General features: G+C 37.7%; 1 protein-coding gene across 3 annotated transcripts in view; it reads left to right on the plus strand.

Moving 5' to 3' along the window:
- Window positions 1–20,712, plus strand: part of Fancm (FA complementation group M) — a 77,612-nt gene that overhangs the window by 43,804 nt on the left and 13,096 nt on the right. Inside the window, exons 17-24 of one of the 3 annotated variants that reach the window (XM_053786064.2) lie at window positions 3,982–4,200; window positions 5,345–7,758; window positions 8,519–8,664; window positions 9,994–10,117; window positions 10,480–10,578; window positions 10,807–11,616; window positions 12,965–13,127; window positions 19,861–20,073. In XM_053786064.2, the coding sequence (XP_053642039.1) occupies window positions 3,982–4,200; window positions 5,345–7,758; window positions 8,519–8,664; window positions 9,994–10,117; window positions 10,480–10,578; window positions 10,807–11,616; window positions 12,965–13,127; window positions 19,861–20,073 (4,188 nt within the window). The remainder of the gene's footprint in view (window positions 1–3,981; window positions 4,201–5,344; window positions 7,759–8,518; window positions 8,665–9,993; window positions 10,118–10,479; window positions 10,579–10,806; window positions 11,617–12,964; window positions 13,128–19,860; window positions 20,074–20,712) is intronic. The other 2 variants (XM_053786065.2, XM_053786066.2) reach the window with 2 other exon arrangements.

Consider the following 20,712-nt stretch of genomic DNA (forward strand, 5'->3'; position numbering starts at 1 on the left):
CACCTCAACAACCCTTCCTCAGCCCTCTGGACAACAGTTTTGGTAATCCCGCACCTCCTCCTAACTTCCAAACTACGAATTCTCTGCATTATATTCACACCACACATTGCCCTCAGACATGACATCTCCACTGCCTCCAGCCTTCTCCTCGCTGCAACATTCATCACCCACGCTTCACACCCATATAAGAGCGTTGGTAAAACTATACTCTCATACATTCCCCTCTTTGCCTCCAAGGACAAAGTTCTTTGTCTCCACAGACTCCTAAGTGCACCACTCACTCTTTTTCCCTCATCAATTCTATGATTCACCTCATCTTTCATAGACCCATCCGCTGACACGTCCACTCCCAAATATCTGAATACGTTCACCTCCTCCATACTCTCTCCCTCCAATCTGATATTCAATCTTTCATCACCTAATCTTTTTGTTATCCTCATAACCTTACTCTTTCCTGTATTCACCTTTAATTTTCTTCTTTTGCAAACCCTACCAAATTCATCCACCAATCTCTGCAACTTCTCTTCAGAATCTCCCAAGAGCACAGTGTCATCAGCAAAGAGCAGCTGTGACAACTCCCACTTTGTGTGTGATTCTTTATCTTTTAACTCCACGCCTCTTGCCAAGACCCTCGCATTTACTTCTCTTACAACCCCATCTATAAATATATTAAACAACCACGGTGACATCACACATCCTTGTCTAAGGCCTACTTTTACTGGGAAAAAATTTCCCTCTTTCCTACATACTCTAACTTGAGCCTCACTATCCTCGTAAAAACTCTTCACTGCTTTCAGTAACCTACCTCCTACACCATACACTTGCAACATCTGCCACATTGCCCCCCTATCCACCCTGTCATACGCCTTTTCCAAATCCATAAATGCCACAAAGACCTCTTTAGCCTTATCTAAATACTGTTCACTTATATGTTTCACTGTAAACACCTGGTCCACACACCCCCTACCTTTCCTAAAGCCTCCTTGTTCATCTGCTATCCTATTCTCCGTCTTACTCTTAATTCTTTCAATTATAACTCTACCATACACTTTACCAGGTACACTCAACAGACTTATCCCCCTATAATTTTTGCACTCTCTTTTATCCCCTTTGCCTTTATACAAAGGAACTATGCATGCTCTCTGCCAATCCCTAGGTACCTTACCCTCTTCCATACATTTATTAAATAATTGCACCAACCACTCCAAAACTATATCCCCACCTGCTTTTAACATTTCTATCTTTATCCCATCAATCCCGGCTGCCTTACCCCCTTTCATTTTACCTACTGCCTCACGAACTTCCCCCACACTCACAACTGGCTCTTCCTCACTCCTACAAGATGTTATTCCTCCTTGCCCTATACACGAAATCACAGCTTCCCTATCTTCATCAACATTTAACAATTCCTCAAAATATTCCTTCCATCTTCCCAATACCTCTAACTCTCCATTTAATAACTCTCCTCTCCTATTTTTAACTGACAAATCCATTTGTTCTCTAGGCTTTCTTAACTTGTTAATCTCACTCCAAAACTTTTTCTTATTTTCAACAAAATTTGTTGATAACATCTCACCCACTCTCTCATTTGCTCTCTTTTTACATTGCTTCACCACTCTCTTAACTTCTCTCTTTTTCTCCATATACTCTTCCCTCCTTGCATCACTTCTACTTTGTAAAAACTTCTCATATGCTAACTTTTTCTCCCTTACTACTCTCTTTACATCATCATTCCACCAATCGCTCCTCTTCCCTCCTGCACCCACTTTCCTGTAACCACAAACTTCTGCTGAACACTCTAACACTACATTTTTAAACCTACCCCATACCTCTTCGACCCCATTGCCTATGCTCTCATTAGCCCATCTATCCTCCAATAGCTGTTTATATCTTACCCTAACTGCCTCCTCTTTTAGTTTATAAACCTTCACCTCTCTCTTCCCTGATGCTTCTATTCTCCTTGTATCCCATCTACCTTTTACTCTCAGTGTAGCTACAACTAGAAAGTGATCTGATATATCTGTGGCCCCTCTATAAACATGTACATCCTGAAGTCTACTCAACAGTCTTTTATCTACCAATACATAATCCAACAAGCTACTGTCATTTCGCCCTACATCATATCGTGTATACTTATTTATCCTCTTTTTCTTAAAATATGTATTACCTATAACTAAACCCCTTTCTATACAAAGTTCAATCAAAGGGCTCCCATTATCATTTACACCTGGCACCCCAAACTTACCTACCACACCCTCTCTAAAAGTTTCTCCTACTTTAGCATTCAAGTCCCCTACCACAATTACTCTCTCACTTGGTTCAAAGGCTCCTATACATTCACTTAACATCTCCCAAAATCTCTCTCTCTCCTCTGCATTCCTCTCTTCTCCAGGTGCATACACGCTTATTATGACCCACTTCTCGCATCCAACCTTTACTTTAATCCACATAATTCTTGAATTTACACATTCATATTCTCTTTTCTCCTTCCATAACTGATCATTTAACATTACTGCTACCCCTTCCTTTGCTCTAACTCTCTCAGATACTCCAGATTTAATCCCATTTATTTCCCCCCACTGAAACTCTCCTACCCCCTTCAGCTTTGTTTCGCTTAGGGCCAGGACATCCAACTTCTTTTCATTCATAACATCAGCAATCATCTGTTTCTTGTCATCCGCACTACATCCACGCACATTTAAGCAACCCAGTTTTATAAAGTTTTTCTTCTTCTCTTTTTTAGTAATTGTATACAGGAGAAGGGGTTACTAGCCCATTGCTCCCGGCATTTTAGTCGCCTCATACGACACGCATGGCTTACGGAGGAAAGATTCTTTTCCACTTCCCCATGGACAATAGAAGAAATAAAAAAGAACAAGAGCTATTTAGAAAAAGGAGAAAAACCTAGATGTATGTATATATATATATGCATGTGTGTGTCTGTGAAGTGTGACCAAAGTGTAAGTAGGAGTAGCAAGATATCCCTGTTATCTTAGCGTGTTTATGAGACAGAAAAAGAAACCAGCAATCCTACCATCATGCAAAACAGTTACAGGTTTTAGTTTCACAGTCATCTGGCAGGACGGTAGTACTTCCCTGGGTGGTTGCTGTCTACCAACCTACTACCTACGAGTTGCACATGTGTCTAATTTATCAACATGTCGGTTCTGTGTACCATTCATCAACAAGGTAAGTTCTCTTTAATTTAAGCCTTTGAAGAACGTAATGAAAATATGTAAATGTAATCTGTTGAATACATAAACAGTATCATTAGCAGAGAGGATTTCTGAAATATCTTTGAAGAGAGTTATAAGTTTCTTGTTTGGGTTGATTGTTCTTTAAACTTGAAAAAAGGTTTTCCAAGTATGTACTGTATATTTTATGTTGCCTTCATTCAGTGTTACAATAGTATTTGTGTTTGAATCTTCTAATCAGGCTAGTAAGTGTTGCAGAGTATCTGTTGGATATCTCTTTAGGAATTAGTCCTAGCCTGTGCTTTTCTTTTTGTGCAATTGTGTGTTTTATCAATAGAACTGAGTAATGTATGGATTGTCATGACATGATAGGTATCCACCTACTGTGCAATACTTTGCTTGTGTCATGTTCATAGATATAATGTGTTGCTGGGGTAAATAACAATGATGTAGGAAATAAATAAGGAAGTGGTAAATGATTGTAAAACCAAGAGTATTGAATATACAGAAATATACCAGAGAGAAAATTGGCATTTTCAAAATGATGTGAAGACTGTGAGAACATACTGAGATGTAGTGGGTGTGTAGACTTCATGGGAGACCATTTTTTCCAAGGTTAGTGTTTTGTTTTCATCTACATAGGTAAAATTTAATTCACTCCACCAAATCAGGTCCTTCCACTTTCTTTTTCACATTAAAGGTCAGCTTATTTTAATTAACTGCCAACTTATGTTTGATAATCAATGCATAAAACATTTTTAACAGTATTATATTTTTTTTTTTACAGAAATGGAAGAGGACTTCAATAGTGAAGGCTATATAAACTTAGGGAAATATCAGTCATGGCAGACTATAGCACAGGGTACACACGTTATTGGCCACTCATCCCGTTCATTCAATTTGGTTCAATTAACCGAGTTTATTGGCCTCCAGCAACATTTTGATGCAGACGAAGATCCTTATGGTTTGGAAATGGCATCCTTCTTAGACAAGGCTTATATTGAAGGTTGGTCCTTGCAATATATTGCAATTTTAATGTACCTTTCAATAAAGGAAGAGTGACATGCTTCAGATATAAGAACACATACCAAGTAGTATTTATGACCTGATGTGATGTTGGAGTGTAAGTTGGGTAACATGTATGAAGGGATTCAGGGAAAAGTAGTTAGGCCAGACTTGACTCCTAGAGGTGAAATGCACAGTGCCTGGACCCTCAAGGAGTAGTGAGGATATTGTTGCTCAGAGAATCATCTGAACTGTGATGTCAGCAAGTTTCTGGCAATACAGTGATTTAATGATGGTGAATGTGCTACCTCTTTTATGGGTTACTACCTCAGTGGGAGACAGTCTGTGTTGATAAAGAAAAAAATATTTTCAGGGCTACTCATCCACAAGTTGACTTACAGTACATTTTACAGAAATGGAAGAGGACTTCAATAGTGAAGGCTATATAAACTTAGGGAAATATCAGTCATGGCAGACTATAGCACAGGGTACACACGTTATTGGCCACTCATCCCGTTCATTCAATTTGGTTCAATTAACCGAGTTTATTACTTACACTCAAACCTTGTACACCTTATATTTTTTTTTTTTTTTTTTTTTTTTTTTCAACAAGTCGGTCGTCTCCCACCGAGGCAGGGTGACCCAAAAAAGAAAGAAAATCCCCAAAAAGAAAATACTTTCATCATCATTCAACACTTTCACCACACTCACACATTATCACTGCTTTTGCAGAGGTGCTCAGAATACAACAGCTTAGAAGCATATACGTATAAAGATACACAACATATCCCTCCAAACTGCCAATATCCCAAACCTTATATTACTTCATGGTATTGTTTTTTATTCAGAGCATATTCACTTTTCCAGTTAATGCTTTATGTATATGCATTGTATATTGTATTTTCATGTAGAATACACAAAGAAATTTCTTTTTACAAAATTTTTATTAATTGCCAGTGAATTTGCATATACGTACTGTATAAAGTACTGTATATGCAACAGACCAAAGGTTTTTGAAGACATTATTCTTAGAATCTTTATCTTAAAGTGTCAGAAAAACCATTGATTGTTTATGGATAAAGTGTAAGTTGTTGTTAATACAGTATTAAATTGCATTTTACTTATAAGTTTTTATTACCCATCAGGTAACACTGCACACAGATCATCCTTATTCTCTTCAATAAAAAGTGATGCATCTAGAGATAATCAACATACAGTGATTTTACAAGGTAATTGTGAAATTAAAAAGGGAAAAGGAAGTAAGAAAAGTGTACCAAAAGGAAAGAAAGCCAAGAAAACTACTCAGAGCTCTCTCATCACCACCATGTTTACTCAGAGACCTCGAGCTCATGTAGAGGAGCAAACACAGAACTTCCAAGATTTAGATGATTTTCAAAATAAGGAAACAAATAATGAGAAATTTAAAGTAATAAAGGAAGTCGAAGAGATTGAGAAGAAAGATCCAGTACTAGACGTAAATCCAAGTACAAGTACTTCGAAGGAAAATACGGATGTTTGTGAGCGTGTTCTGGATTTCCTAACGTTACTTCCACCGAGGCAACAGTCTCCTCTCCACATAGCTCTGCCACCAAGTGAGAGTGACTTTTCTAGTGATAATCAAGAAATAGAACTTCCCAGTCCAACAGATATCATAACAGTTTGCAATGAATGGATAGAAAAAAAAAGGGATACTATGAAGAATCTTTATCAGTTTGAAAAAATTGTCTTAAGTGCTTCAGATATTCGAAAATCAAAGCCACTGGCTTTGACTGATGCCGATGATTCTTTAGAAGACCTGCCTGATCTTATAGGAGATCAAGAGAATACTGACAAAATGCCTTCTGTAACAGAGGTTTCATTACAGGCTATATCCCCAGTTTTAAGAAGTAAAAGAACTCCAACAGCTTGTCAAACTGGGATAAATCAATTTTCTACTGAAAAAATTGAGAAAGAACCTGTAACCTCTCCAAACATTTTTGATGATACTACAACACCATCAGATAAAAATGTTTCACCAGTACTGAGTTCGACTTATAAAAAGCCAGTTAGAACAAATTTGACTCTGTGGTCCTCAACTCCAAAAGTCACTGCTAAGCGTCTTTTCAAATTAGCAACTCCTGACTTGACCGTTATTGAATCACATTCTCCAGTTTATAAAAACATTGAAAAATCTTGTACTCCTGTAAAATCTGTTGTTGCTGCTGATATAAGAAGAGAAAAATTAACCCAAGGAAATCTTAAAAATAATGAACCTGAAGCAAGTGGTTCACATTCCATGATTGATTATAGAAGCAAAATACACACAAAATTAAGCAGATTTGCTCTACCTGAAAGCTTGAAATCAAAGAATAATATTGAAATTTTAGTTCAAGATTGTAGTCTCTCATCAGAAATTAATAAAGCTGATGCAATAAATAATAGCATAGAGATAAATAAAGCTGATGCAGTAAATAATAGCACAGAGATAAGTAAAGCTGATGCAGTAAATAATAGCATAGAGAATAGTGTTAATTTTAATCTGAGCCTGGATGATCTTTTTGCTGATAGAGAAGAGGACCAACTTGGTAAAATAGAAAGTGTTACTCCAAATAAACCATCAGCAACAGAGAGCAGTAAAAATTTAACTAGAAGAGATATAAAGCCATGTGAAAGGATGACCTCCACCCTTCTAAGTGTCACAGAGATCCTTGATCTGGTGAATGAGTCAGATGGTAAAACTGTTGACGATACAGGAGTCATGTCATCACACCATTCTCTGGAAAATACTAATGAGTTGATGGGAAATACATCTAAATCATTGTTTTCAAAAGCTGATAACTGTAAACAAAGTGACAACAAGACAATGTTCTCAAAAACAGCAAAGCAAATGAATTGCCTAGTAGGTCCAAACTTCTCTTTACTTGATGACTTGGTTTCTGATATAGAAGATGGGGCTGAGGTAGTCAAGACGAATGAATCCATAAGTGAACAGAGTGTTCAATTTCATTTACTTGGTACTGAGGAATTTGATTTAATGACAACATCAGTCCTTTCGGATGAAGGAAACAAAGCACCTAGGAAAGAATGTACGATCATTGATGGCCTAAGTTGGGTAAATACTGATAAGCAAAATCTAGATAAAATGTTAAATGACAAAAAGAACCCCAACATAGAAATTCAAGCAGATTATGAAACAAAATTCAATGTACCACATAACAAGTCCCCTGTGAGATTAAGTGTTACTGATACTGTTTTCTCACCTTCACAAGAGTCCCCACAAAATTGGCAGAGAAAAAGAAAGCGGCTCGATGTAATAGAATCTGACAGCGAAGATCAAGTCGCAGGTAGTAGCAGCTCTAGCAGTAATATACAGATGCTCACCAAGTCTACCACCTCCTCTAGTGATAGGAGTAGCACCTTTGGGGATACTGGCTGGATCAGCAGAAATAAGAAAAGGAGATTAGGGATAGCAGTCAATTTGGAAGATGACAGCGATTTTAAAGAAGCTTCAACAGCAGCTTATGAACAGACAAAACAGAAATTAGAGAATGTTAATAAGGAGCAACATAAAAACATGAAGGTAAATAACGTGTTGTACTTAATCATACAATCGTAACAAATGAGTGATACTACCATAAACTTTAGATATATGTTTAATTATGATCTCATTTATTTAGTCACACATGAGGAAAAGTTCATGAATCTCAGTAAGTATTAGTTAATATTTTTTTGGGTAATAGAGATAAAATGACTTTATGTATGAAAGAAGAAATGATAAATCAGAATGTTTAGTTCCCTTATTTAAAGCTTTAAAAAATGAGGATTTATTTTATGTCAATAAAATGTACAATAAAATAAAATAAACTAGAGAATGGGTGGTAGTGAATGTGATTCCATCTTTGAGTCATCTGTCCATTGTGGGAAATGGCCATTGTGTTAAAAATGAAAACTATCTACAGTAGTTGAATATATTTAGTACTTAGATTAGGGTTATACAACATGACCATTGTGGAAGTAGAACAAAATTCTTCCTTCATAAGTCACAAGTCACGTGTGTCGTAAGAGGCAATTAAAATGCCGGGAGCAAGGGGCTAGTAACCCCTTTTGTATAAATTACTAAATTTAAAATGAGAAACTTTTGTTTTTCTTTTTGGTCACCCTGCTTTGGTGGGATACAGCCAGTTTGTTGAAAAAAAATCTTTGTCTTATGAAATATAGCTGCTATTTCTATTTTAACCAAACATTGCCTGTATTTAGCAGAATGTATACTTACCATACACAGAATATAAATATACTTCCTTATACACAGTAACTGTTATTTCTTTCAAAATTCCTTCCAGAAAATTAATGTGTTCATTGAAGATGAAGCTCAGCTTTCAGCAGATGGTTATGATGTCTCTAGTGATGAGAGGGAAGACGACGAAGATGATTACGACAAGAGTTTTGTAGATGATTGTATACAACAATCACAAGATGCTGCAGTAGAGTGAGTCTTTTAGGTTTTAACTCAAATGCCATTGTGAAAAGTATATTAAATATACCTTCCTTCATTGAATGTTAATTGTAGGAAAAGTTGGTAGAGATTTTGCAGTTAATTGGATCATCTAAATTGCTTGCTTTAGATGCCTGTACTGTAAGAGGACATATAATTTGAATACGCAAAAGAATTTCTGCCTATTTTCTAATCAATACACTATGATCATTTGTAATGTTCATTAGGTATTCTAAAATAATTTTTATCTAATGATTAACCCTTTCACTGTCCAGACCTCAGAAATTAATATTGCTCTTAGTGTCCACTTTAAAAAAGTAATTCTTCTGAATTGGTGGAGAATCTTTTCTGAAGGTGATGACACCAAAAGTATGAAATATGGTGGAAAAATTATGAAATTATACAGGCAGAGACTTAGAGGTTTAGGTGTTATTTACACATCAGTGACTTTATCCACTTTGAGTCCTATTTTAAGCCAATTCCATTGCTCCATTCAAGCAAATTCTCTGCTATTTCACTACAGTCCCTTCTATTCTAGTGTACAGAAGTTGGAATTTGGCCAGTTCTACACAAAATTAAAAAAATGCCAATTTTAAAATAGAGTCCAAAATAAACAACGTAGACATTCCTGGCCTGAAAACAACATTTCCTCTGTTCATTAATCACATCCCCAGGCCTCTCCTATATTACACTTGCCTTCCATTTTGAATTCATAATCACACAAAAATAGAAGATTTGCTCTATTGGATAATATAACATAATCAGGAATGATTGGTCATGGTTTAGGGCTACCAAAATGTAACTGAATTCGACCTATTGAAAACCCATAAAACAAATCTGGGGTGTAAGGAGGATGTACCCTTCCTCAGGAAAATCAGCAAAAATCATCATGACATTTTTTTTTTTTATTCAGGCCTATGTACTTTCAGTCATATTCATATAAAATGTCTTTCTTGCTGGTGGCACCCCATCTTCTGCTGGCCAGACTTTTTGGTGATGTATCAGTATTGATGGCAGAGTGTTCTAAGATATGTAAATGGTAAATTTTGCTTGGTCAGATTGCAATATAACACATATAATGTAATAGGGTAAAGGACTGACATGGAAGATGAAGTATTGGAAGATAGTACGTAATATAAATACTTGAGATATCTTTTGGTATATACTCCACCAGTGTTTTTATCTCCACCTTCCACTATTCAATTTTGCTGTCTAGAAATTTAACAGATGGGTTTCATGTTCATATATTCTTGCATCCTATGCTGAGAATAAATTATTTTTTTAGAAAGTTTCTAATACTAATCATTCACAATGTGTTTTCAGTATGAAAGCAGTTTATTTGCAGTCTGTTGTAAGCCCAGTCATGGTGGCCCACCAGAATCGTCACTACCTCCGACCACCACCACAGCATCTATCTGATACTGATGAAAGCATTCATGAAATTGATGTAAGTTGCCATTTAACTAAATATTAATAAATGCTGATACATACTGTATGTCATGATCATGTCTTTCCTGTTTCTCTCTTCCAAAGTCATCAGCTCTTGGAAGTAATCTATTTGCAAACCTCCATTTTAAACAAGCTACTCGCATCTATATCACTATCTTCAGAGGTGTTGCCATCTGATAAATAATAAACTGCAATGGCTACCACAATCAGTAGTGATTTACAAACTCAAAATATTTCCAGTAGGTTTCTCTCAGTGTATTAACCACCAGTAATGCAGTCCAAAAGAAGTTGGAGGAAGGAATACTCATGCTCTTAGATGTACATGTCACTGTGTAATAATAAAAGTTTGTTTATTTATAGGGTGATGAAGACAGCTTTGTTGTAGATAACAATTTTGTGGAGTATGACACAGAATACCTTGGAGACACTATGCTTGCTGAAGATCCTATTATGGCCCAGGTAATGAAGTAAGATTTCTTAAAACTTAGTAATTTAAGTGTAGTAGTAATGCTTTTTAGTTAAAAGAAATTAAAGAGTGTAGTTTTGTGCTGAGAAATATTTTTTCTTTAAAAAATTTATAACTTTGGAATTTTTTAATAATATATACATAGGGATTTACTTTGAAATTGTTAAGTGTGCTTTGTCACTGCATAATTAACATATCATCAGTAATTTTTTTTAACCCAGGCTCTTCATGATGAAATGATTGCCAAGAAAATAAAGAATGATAAAAATGGAAACAAGAGAAAGAGAATAATTGTGCAGGAGTCTTCAAGTGATGAAGACAGTGTTATAGATGACAAGAAAACTAAAAGAGGAACCACTTCTCTCAAACAAAACTACAAGGATTGCAGCATTTCCTTACCGAAACCATTTGGCATCATTCAAGGTCAAGATTTTATCTTGGAGAGTAATACTGCACAAATGAAATCTGCCAGCAACAACTTATCAGATGTTGAAAATCCTTTAGATGTATCCCCAAGTTCAAAAAACAGTGACCATGCACAGACAACAATGACTAAAAAGATAATATTGCCCACAGCTTCTGATCAGTCAATATTATCAAAATCTTCACAGTTTTCAGTAAGTAGGAAATTATTTAGTGATGACAGCTGTTTTCAAAGTTCATCTTTTCACAAGCGTGCTGATAATCAGTTCAAGACAGTACCTCATGCTACAACACCTGCAGTGGCCAGAATTATGCCTGTGCAGAAGCCATTAGGTATTAATGCTTCAGAAGGTTTTTCTGTTTCATCAGAAGAGCTAAGAAACTCTGATCGAGAAACTCACCAAGCTCAAATATCATCAAAATTAAACAGCTCAGTAGCATTAAGTTTGAAAACTGAATTGGCCGCTTCCATCCTTGAGTCAGGGGCTGATGAGAGGGTGTCTGTTGATCATGCTATTATGCCATTTCATAACAAACACAGGGAAAGTCAGAGTGGAGGACACCTGACACACAGTAAACCAAGTACATCATCTCTGAACTCTGAGAAGGTAAGTAGATTCTAATACGGTATCTTATTCTATGGAAATAAATGGTATAAAATACCGATACAATGGAAATATAAACACATATGCAGTATAATGTGATCCTTTATTGACTACGTTTCGCCCACACAGTGGGCTTTTTCAAGTCACAAACAGATCTACCTGGGGTGGAAGGGATGCGAGTATTTATAGTCAGGTTCAGAATGCTGAGGTCAGGTGGAGAATGCTGCATCTGATGATGTACCGAGTGGGGTTATAGAGTCTAAAATCTTGGGTAGCTTGGAAAGGAGATTGGATAAGTTTGTGAGCAGACCTTCTACAGTGTTCTTCCACCCCAGGTAGATCTGTTTGTGACTTGAAAAAGCCCACTGTGTGGGCGAAACGTAATCAATAAAGGATCACATTATACTGCATATGTGTTTATATTTCCATCTTATTCTATGATTTTATATGCTATTTACAGCCAAGAGAGCAGCTCTCACATCACCTCCAATGCTGTAACCTCTTGTTTACAAATTTCAGAAAATTTTAAATCAGCTATAATTGCTTTTTTTTTTTTTTTTTTTTTTTTTTTTTTTTTTTTTTTTTTTTTTTTTTTTTGTAGTGATATTATGTATCATAAGAAGTGACTAAAATGCAGGGAGCAAGGGACTAGTAACCCCTTCTCCTGTACATATTACTAAATTTAAAAGGAGAAACTTTTGTTTTTTCTTTTGGGCCACCCCGCCTCGGTGGGATATGGCCGGTTTGTTGAAAGATTATGTTATACAGTAGAATTAATATTATTTCTGTTATTTAGTTTAGAACCTTGGTTAGGAGCTTCGGGACACTGTATTTTACTGTATTTTGGGATAATTAATGTGACCACCATTTTCTGTGTTGGTTCAATAATTTTGAACTATTATTTTAAAAAATGAAGAATAATGGACATTGCTGTTTAGTGAAACACCATATATGATGTATTTTACTGTATCTTGATGGTTTAATATTACATCAAATTCCTTAGTACCCATTATTTAATGCTACAGTATTTTGAAATTGAAAGTTTTCAGGCTACAGTACTATATTTTGCTTATCACTTACCACTTTATGTATAGTGTGGTAGCTAAGAATTTAGTGTATATTCATGTAATTAATGAGCAATGTTTAGAAAAAATATTTGTTTAAAATAATAAATCAAGTTTTATAAGATATAGAGAGGATTTATAACTTAAATATTTTGAAGATTCTTCCTGTGGTAGGATGAGCATTCCAAACAGTGAACCTTGATTTATGTTGGCACTATTCATTGTTTCTAACATAATGCTTTTGTTTTGGTCAAAAGCATATTTGCAGAACCTTAATATTTCTCCAGGTAGCAGTAATAGTTTTAGTTAACTCATGTGAGATAAGCAATGCCAGCAGAATTGTGTCCAAACTGAAACATGAGTATGGAGCCAGCACTGCAGTTGTCCAGCTAGCAAATGCACATTATATGGTGTCAACAAGAATGGCTGTGACTCGTTTGCTACACTCAGGTAATTTGTAGCTGTATATGCACCTATTCTATAAATACAGTAGTCATGTGTAATTATTTTTTTCATGTGATGTCACTTATTGCACCTAAAAAGTTTCATTGCTGTACTAGTACTATTTAAGAACATAAGAAAGGAATGTTAAATGTTAAAATGTTAAAAGCAGGTGGGGATATAGTTTTGGAGTGGTTGGTGCAATTATTTAATAAATGTATGGAAGAGGGTAAGGTACCTAGGGATTGGCAGAGAGCATGCATAGTTCCTTTGTATAAAGGCAAAGGGGATAAAAGAGAGTGCAAAAATTATAGGGGGATAAGTCTGTTGAGTGTACCTGGTAAAGTGTATGGTAGAGTTATAATTGAAAGAATTAAGAGTAAGACGGAGAATAGGATAGCAGATGAACAAGGAGGCTTTAGGAAAGGTAGGGGGTGTGTGGACCAGGTGTTTACAGTGAAACATATAAGTGAACAATATTTAGATAAGGCTAAAGAGGTCTTTGTGGCATTTATGGATTTGGAAAAGGCGTATGACAGGGTGGATAGGGGGGCAATGTGGCAGATGTTGCAAGTGTATGGTGTAGGAGGTAGGTTACTGAAAGCAGTGAAGAGTTTTTACGAGGATAGTGAGGCTCAAGTTAGAGTATGTAGGAAAGAGGGAAATTTTTTCCCAGTAAAAGTAGGCCTTAGACAAGGATGTGTGATGTCACCGTGGTTGTTTAATATATTTATAGATGGGGTTGTAAGAGAAGTAAATGCGAGGGTCTTGGCAAGAGGCGTGGAGTTAAAAGATAAAGAATCACACACAAAGTGGGAGTTGTCACAGCTGCTCTTTGCTGATGACACTGTGCTCTTGGGAGATTCTGAAGAGAAGTTGCAGAGATTGGTGGATGAATTTGGTAGGGTGTGCAAAAGAAGAAAATTAAAGGTGAATACAGGAAAGAGTAAGGTTATGAGGATAACAAAAAGATTAGGTGATGAAAGATTGAATATCAGATTGGAGGGAGAGAGTATGGAGGAGGTGAACGTATTCAGATATTTGGGAGTGGACGTGTCAGCGGATGGGTCTATGAAAGATGAGGTGAATCATAGAATTGATGAGGGAAAAAGAGTGAGTGGTGCACTTAGGAGTCTGTGGAGACAAAGAACTTTGTCCTTGGAGGCAAAGAGGGGAATGTATGAGAGTATAGTTTTACCAACGCTCTTATATGGGTGTGAAGCGTGGGTGATGAATGTTGCAGCGAGGAGAAGGCTGGAGGCAGTGGAGATGTCATGTCTGAGGGCAATGTGTGGTGTGAATATAATGCAGAGAATTCGTAGTTTGGAAGTTAGGAGGAGGTGCGGGATTACCAAAACTGTTGTCCAGAGGGCTGAGGAAGGGTTGTTGAGGTGGTTCGGACATGTAGAGAGAATGGAGCGAAACAGAATGACTTCAAGAGTGTATCAGTCTGTAGTGGAAGGAAGGCGGGGTAGGGGTCGGCCTAGGAAGGGTTGGAGGGAGGGGGTAAAGGAGGTTTTGTGTGCGAGGGGCTTGGACTTCCAGCAGGCATGCGTGAGCGTGTTTGATAGGAGTGAATGGAGACAAATGGTTTTTAATACTTGACGTGCTGTTGGAGTGTGAGCAAAGTAACATTTATGAAGGGATTCAGGGAAACCGGCAGGCCGGACTTGAGTCCTGGAGATGGGAAGTACAGTGCCTGCACTCTGAAGGAGGGGTGTTAATGTTGCAGTTTAAAAACTGTAGTGTAAAGCACCCTTCTGGCAAGACAGTGATGGAGTGAATGATGGTGAAAGTTTTTCTTTTTCGGGCCACCCTGCCTTGGTGGGAATCGGCCGGTGTGATAATAATAAAATAAAAAAGAAAGGAGGAACATTGCCCATACTAGGTGGTCCTTATTTAACCCTTTCAGGGTCCATGCTGTAGATCTACGACTTTACGTTAAGGGTCCAAACCGTAGATCTATGCCAAAATTCTAGCAGCGTCAAATTTAGCGCGAAAAGGCTGGTAGACCTACATGTGAGAGAACGGGTCCGTGTGGTGTGTGTGCGCCATAAACAAAAATTCTAGGCACCCGCATAGCATTGTGGGAACGCCGGCTCAGTTACCTTTGTTCACCATGCCTCGTCGCAAGGCAGCTCTCACTCCAAGGAAAATTGGGACTCTCCTCTTCCTATCTGATAGTTCTGACTCTGATGGAAGTGGAAATGAAGACGAATTCAGTTAGTGACTGAAAGGAATGACCAGGATATCGATAATAGTGCAGAAAACCCTGACGGTCCTCAACCTTCTACCTCTGGTGTGGGCACGCCTCAGTCACGTTCAGAAAGAAAACTATTATTTTCATGTGGCCAGGCCTCTGACTTCAGTAATGATGATGATAGTGACGTGGATTGTGATTTTATTGCTCTTGACGATCATTCAAGTAGTGATAGTGAGGAAACATATTCACCAGTGAAGCGTTGGTATATACGCTGCCGCATGCGCTCGGGTAGTGTTCCCTATGCAGTGCCCAGGGGACGGAGTACATCCCAGAGTACATCCCGTGGCCCCACACCAGGGATAGACAGTGAAAGTGAGGATGATGTGGCTACACTTGGCATGGATAGACCACAGGCATCAGTAGGTGGTGGTAGTGGTGATGGTAGTGCCATGGCCATGCATGACTCACCAGCCCAGGCTGGGACCCATGCTGCTGACTCCTCAGTTCAAGGACAAAGCAGAGTGTCAGCCACCACCCCACCACAACCACAACTACCAGCACAACCAGCTTATGATGTCCAGTATCCACTAGCAAACCGTATCTGGGATTGGCAGCAAAATCCCAATTTTGTTCCCAAGCCCCACCACTTTGATGACTCTCAAAGTGGAATTCTACCAACTTGTCCCCTTGGAAACACTGCAACTGAACTGGAATTCTTTGAACTATTCTTTGACCAGCCCTTGATGTAAATTATTGTCAGGGAAAGTAACAAGTATTTTGAGTGCACCATGGCAAATACGATCATATCACCACAGTCAAGACTACACCGGTGGAAAGAGACAACTGTTGCAGAAATATATTTGCTTTTTGCAACAATAATGCTTATGCCTCATGTCTATAAGCATAATATAAAATCATACTAGTCCACAGATCGGCTAATTTGTACCCCGGTCTTCAGTGAAATCATCCCAGTGAACAGGTTTATCTTACTGTTACGTATGTTGCACTTCTCTGACAAAACCAGGCCTGACAGAAGTGACAGATTATACAAGATTAGAAATGTTTTTATGTATCTGAAACAAAAGTTCAATATGTACTTTTATCCATTCAAGAATCTTTTACTTGACGAATCTTTGATTTTGTTCAAAGGCAGACTGTCGTTCAAACAGTATATACCGAGCAAGAGGAAATGCTTTGGTATAAAACTGTTTGTACTCTGTGACTGTGACAGTGGCCTGGTATTGGATATTGTTGTATACACGGGAAGAAAAACATTGAAAGATACCAGGATGTTATTGGGTATCTCAGGTGACGTAGTGAGAAGCATGATGGCACCTTATCTTGGTAAGGGGCATATACATTATATACTGATAACTGGTACACAAGCCCTTTACTCAGTGATTTCTTGCGAGTGAACATGACAGATGTGTGTGGCACAGTGCGTTCTAATCGTAAACATATGCCCAGGTTCAAAGTAGGCACTCGTGGTGAAGAGGTGCAGGTGTTTACTGCCAATGACATCATGGCATTACTGTGGCATGACAAATGAGATGTCACATTATTGACAACCATTCACCCTAACAAAATGATTGCTTGAGAGATGCTATCTCCTGCTATCTGTTTTTCATTTATCCACACCAATAACAGTCTCTCAACATTTTCTAACACTTGCGGTCGCTGTTTCATAATCACAGTTGCACCTTTTGCAAGAACATCTTCCTTGATTGCCGTTTTCTTGCTCACTATAGTAGAGATGGTTGATTGGGGTTTACTATACAACCTGACCAGCTCCGACACACGCACTCCACTTTCATACTTTGCAATTATCTCTTTCTTCATTTCAACAGTCATTAGCACCCTTGGTCTCGAAGGGTTGGCACTGGGAGCTTTCTTGGGGCCCATGGTGACTTATTTTGCAAAAACAGGCACCAAAAACAGTGATAATATGGAATGTACCGAATGTATCCTTAGATGCGCGCACACTGGCTGGCTTGTAAACACTGGCACACACGGGGCAGTTCAGGCCACACATGGACACGTCTCGTACGAACCACATCGCATACCGGGTTTTGTATCAGGAAGCGAGGTAAATTTTCTGCGATATAATGCATCGGTTACCGGATTTATCAGATACCGATAGCATCGTGAACCGGGGGTCCACTGTATACAAAACATGTGCTTGGTTGACAAATGTGACATGCAGATTGGCTTTGTTGATTGTGTTCATAAAAGTTACAAGTGGTACATAAAACTTTTCTTCCATCTCATGGACATTTCAATGCTGAATGCATATAATATGTACCAAGTGAAGACTGGCAACAGACCACCGTATGGTGAACTTTGTTTGTCTGTTGTCAGACAACTCATAATGAAATACCAGGTAACAACACCTGCTATATGTACAAAACTGTCCTCGAACTCCTGAGGATATACCCAAGCGTTTGAGGACGGAAGGTGATCACTTCATAATACAGCTTCCTGCAACTAAGAAGCAATTTGCTCAGAAGAGATGTATTGTCTGTGCACAAACAAAATGACGGCAACAAAGAAGCAAAGACACTCGGTTTATGTGCGAGGAATGTAAGGTACCTCTGTGCATGATACCGTGTTTCAAGGAGTTCCACAAGCTGCAGCAGTTCTAAAAGCATGTCCAGTGATTGTACATATGTAAATATATGACAGAACATTAGTATTATACAAGATTTGTGCATGTTTATTGTAATAAACAAAAGCGGTAAACAATATTATAATAATAACTTTAGTGCGGTTATTGTGTTCAATACAGTGAGTTTATATATATACATTATATACAGTATTGGTCTCACAGGCCACAAATGTTACTAGGAAAAGAAAAATATTAGAGAAGAAAAAAAGTATAAAAAACGTAAAATAAAGAAATGCGAATTTGCAGAAATCGCCAATATTGCCGCTACCCGGTCATTTTGGGTCAACTTCTTGTCTCTGTATCTCAGTAAGTACTGAGCAGGAAATTTTCTTTTTGTTTTATTACCTTCACAAAAATATACTCTTTAATTCTGTAAGAATTTTTTTTTTTTTTTTTTTTTTTTTTCAAAATTTCTTGGACACTGGGGCACCCCTTCCGATTTTGGCCTTGGACCCTGAAAGGGTTAACCCTTAAACTGTCCAAACATGGATCTTTGTTTACGTGTGTAGTGCTCCGAACGTAGATCTACGTTTTTTACATGCTTTCAAATGGAAAAAAATAAAAGTCAAAGCGCTACGAACGTGAATGTAGATCTATGTTTGGACAGTTTAAGGGTTAAGTTAACTTTTTTATAGAAATTGGTTACTGCAAAGGCTAAGACAAAAAATGTAAACAAGATTATTGGCTATAATTATACTAACACTCTTGTTTGGGTGTGAGGCATGGGTTGTGAATGTTGCAACAAGGAGAAGGCTGGAGGCAGTGGAGATGTCATGTCTGAGGACAATGTGTGGTGTGAATATAATGCAGAGAATCTGTAGTTTGGAGATTAGGAGGAGGTGTGGGATTACTAAAGCTATTATCCAGAGGGCTGAAGAGGGGTTATTGAGATGGTTTGGACATGTAGAGAGGATGGAACAAAATAGAATGACTTTGAGTGTATAAATCTGTAGTGGAGGGAAGGCGGGGTAGGGGTCAGCCTAGGAAAGGTTGGAGGGAGGGGGTAAAGGAGGTTTTGTGTGCGAGGAACTTGGACTTCCAGCAAGCGTGCATGAGCGTGTTAGATAGAAGCGAATGGAGACAAATGGTTTTTAGGACTTGACGTGCTGTTGGAATGTAAGCGAGGTAACATTTATGAAGGAATTCAGGGAAACCGGCAAGCCAGATTTGATTCCTGGAGATGGGAAGTACAGTGCCGGCACTCTGAAGGAGGGTTGTTAATGTTGAAGTTTTATAACTGTAGTGTAACCATGCCTCTGGCAAGACAGTGATGGAGTGAATGATGATGAAAGTTTTTCTTTTTCAGGCCACCCTGCCTTGGTGAGAAACGGCCAATGTGTTAATAGAAAAACAAAATATTGGCTATTTTTTTCAAACACTTGTAGAAATGGAGAATGAACGTGACATGGTTCTTGTATGGAGTTAAGTGATTTGTAAAGGGGCTTGGAGAGAAATCTGTATGCATTGTCATCATGCAATGAAGCTGACAAAGAGCTCTTGTATGGGGGTTGGATGACCTATACAAGGCATTACAACCAGTTTTACCAAGAAAAATAGTTGTACTGTACTTGATTGTGTAGCTTGCCTTTTTTCCTTGGTTTATAGCTTCTTGTAACTGGAAAAAAGTTTTCACCAACCTTAGCAATTCTAAAGTTGTGCAGTCGGCCAGAATCATATGTATTCTGCAAAGAAGCCCATTAATGACTTTATCATTCTTTGAAGAAATAATCTCTAGCATCATCTTGACACTTTTTCTCTCAGTTTATAACTTGTTTACAGTTCACTATTTACCTTGGGATTCATATTTTAAAATAAAATTGCATGTTGCATATGGAATAAATATTTTGCTAATGGTTTGTTTCTTTTCTTCTCAGTATTCAGTAACTGTCAACAGAGAGCAAAGTTGGTGCAGAGAGTACAAGGAATGTTGGATTTGTATGATAGACCTGTTATTATTGTAGAGATGGATCGTTTGAAGCCCGGAGAATCATCCCACCGTGGAAAAATTCGTTCAAAATATCTGGATACAATTGCATGTGCTTGTACACAGGTCACACAGCTCAAGGTCCTCTATTCAAGTGGCCAAGGTAAATATTTTGCCATTAATAACTCTTCAGGGAAAGTTCCTTGATACCAGTGAGGGACTATTTTTTATTTTTTAACAAACTAGCCATATCCCACCAAAACAGGTTGACCCAAAAATAAAAACAAAAGTCTTCTTTTTATATGTAGTAATTTAAGCATTATGGTCACCTCTTACGACATGCATGGCTTATGGAGGAAGAATTCCTTTCCACTTACCCATGGAGATATTAAGAAATAAAGGAGAACAAGAACTATTAAGAAAATAGAAGAAAACCCAAATGGGTGTGTAAATATACATGCATGTACATGCATGTTTAGTGTGACCTAAGTGTAAGTATAAGTAGCAAGATATACCTGTTATCCCCTGTGTTTATGAGACAAAAAAGACACCAGCAATTCATGTAAAACAATTACAGGTTTCCATTTCACAGTCACATGGGTGGTTGCTGTCTACCAACCTACTACCTAGGTATTTATTCAAGTGGTTATATGAGATGAATCTCTGAGACAGAGATTCATCTAGCCTAAATTGAGGGTGTCCCTGGCCAGTCATTTTAATGTTGCATGTGTTATACTTCCTTTTGTTTTTGCTGGTATGGACCATATCACACTACAGTGGACCCTCAGTTAACGATTTAATC

Source organism: Cherax quadricarinatus, chromosome 50 (assembly GCF_038502225.1).
Source record: "Cherax quadricarinatus isolate ZL_2023a chromosome 50, ASM3850222v1, whole genome shotgun sequence".
NCBI classification, from domain to species: domain Eukaryota; kingdom Metazoa; phylum Arthropoda; class Malacostraca; order Decapoda; family Parastacidae; genus Cherax; species Cherax quadricarinatus.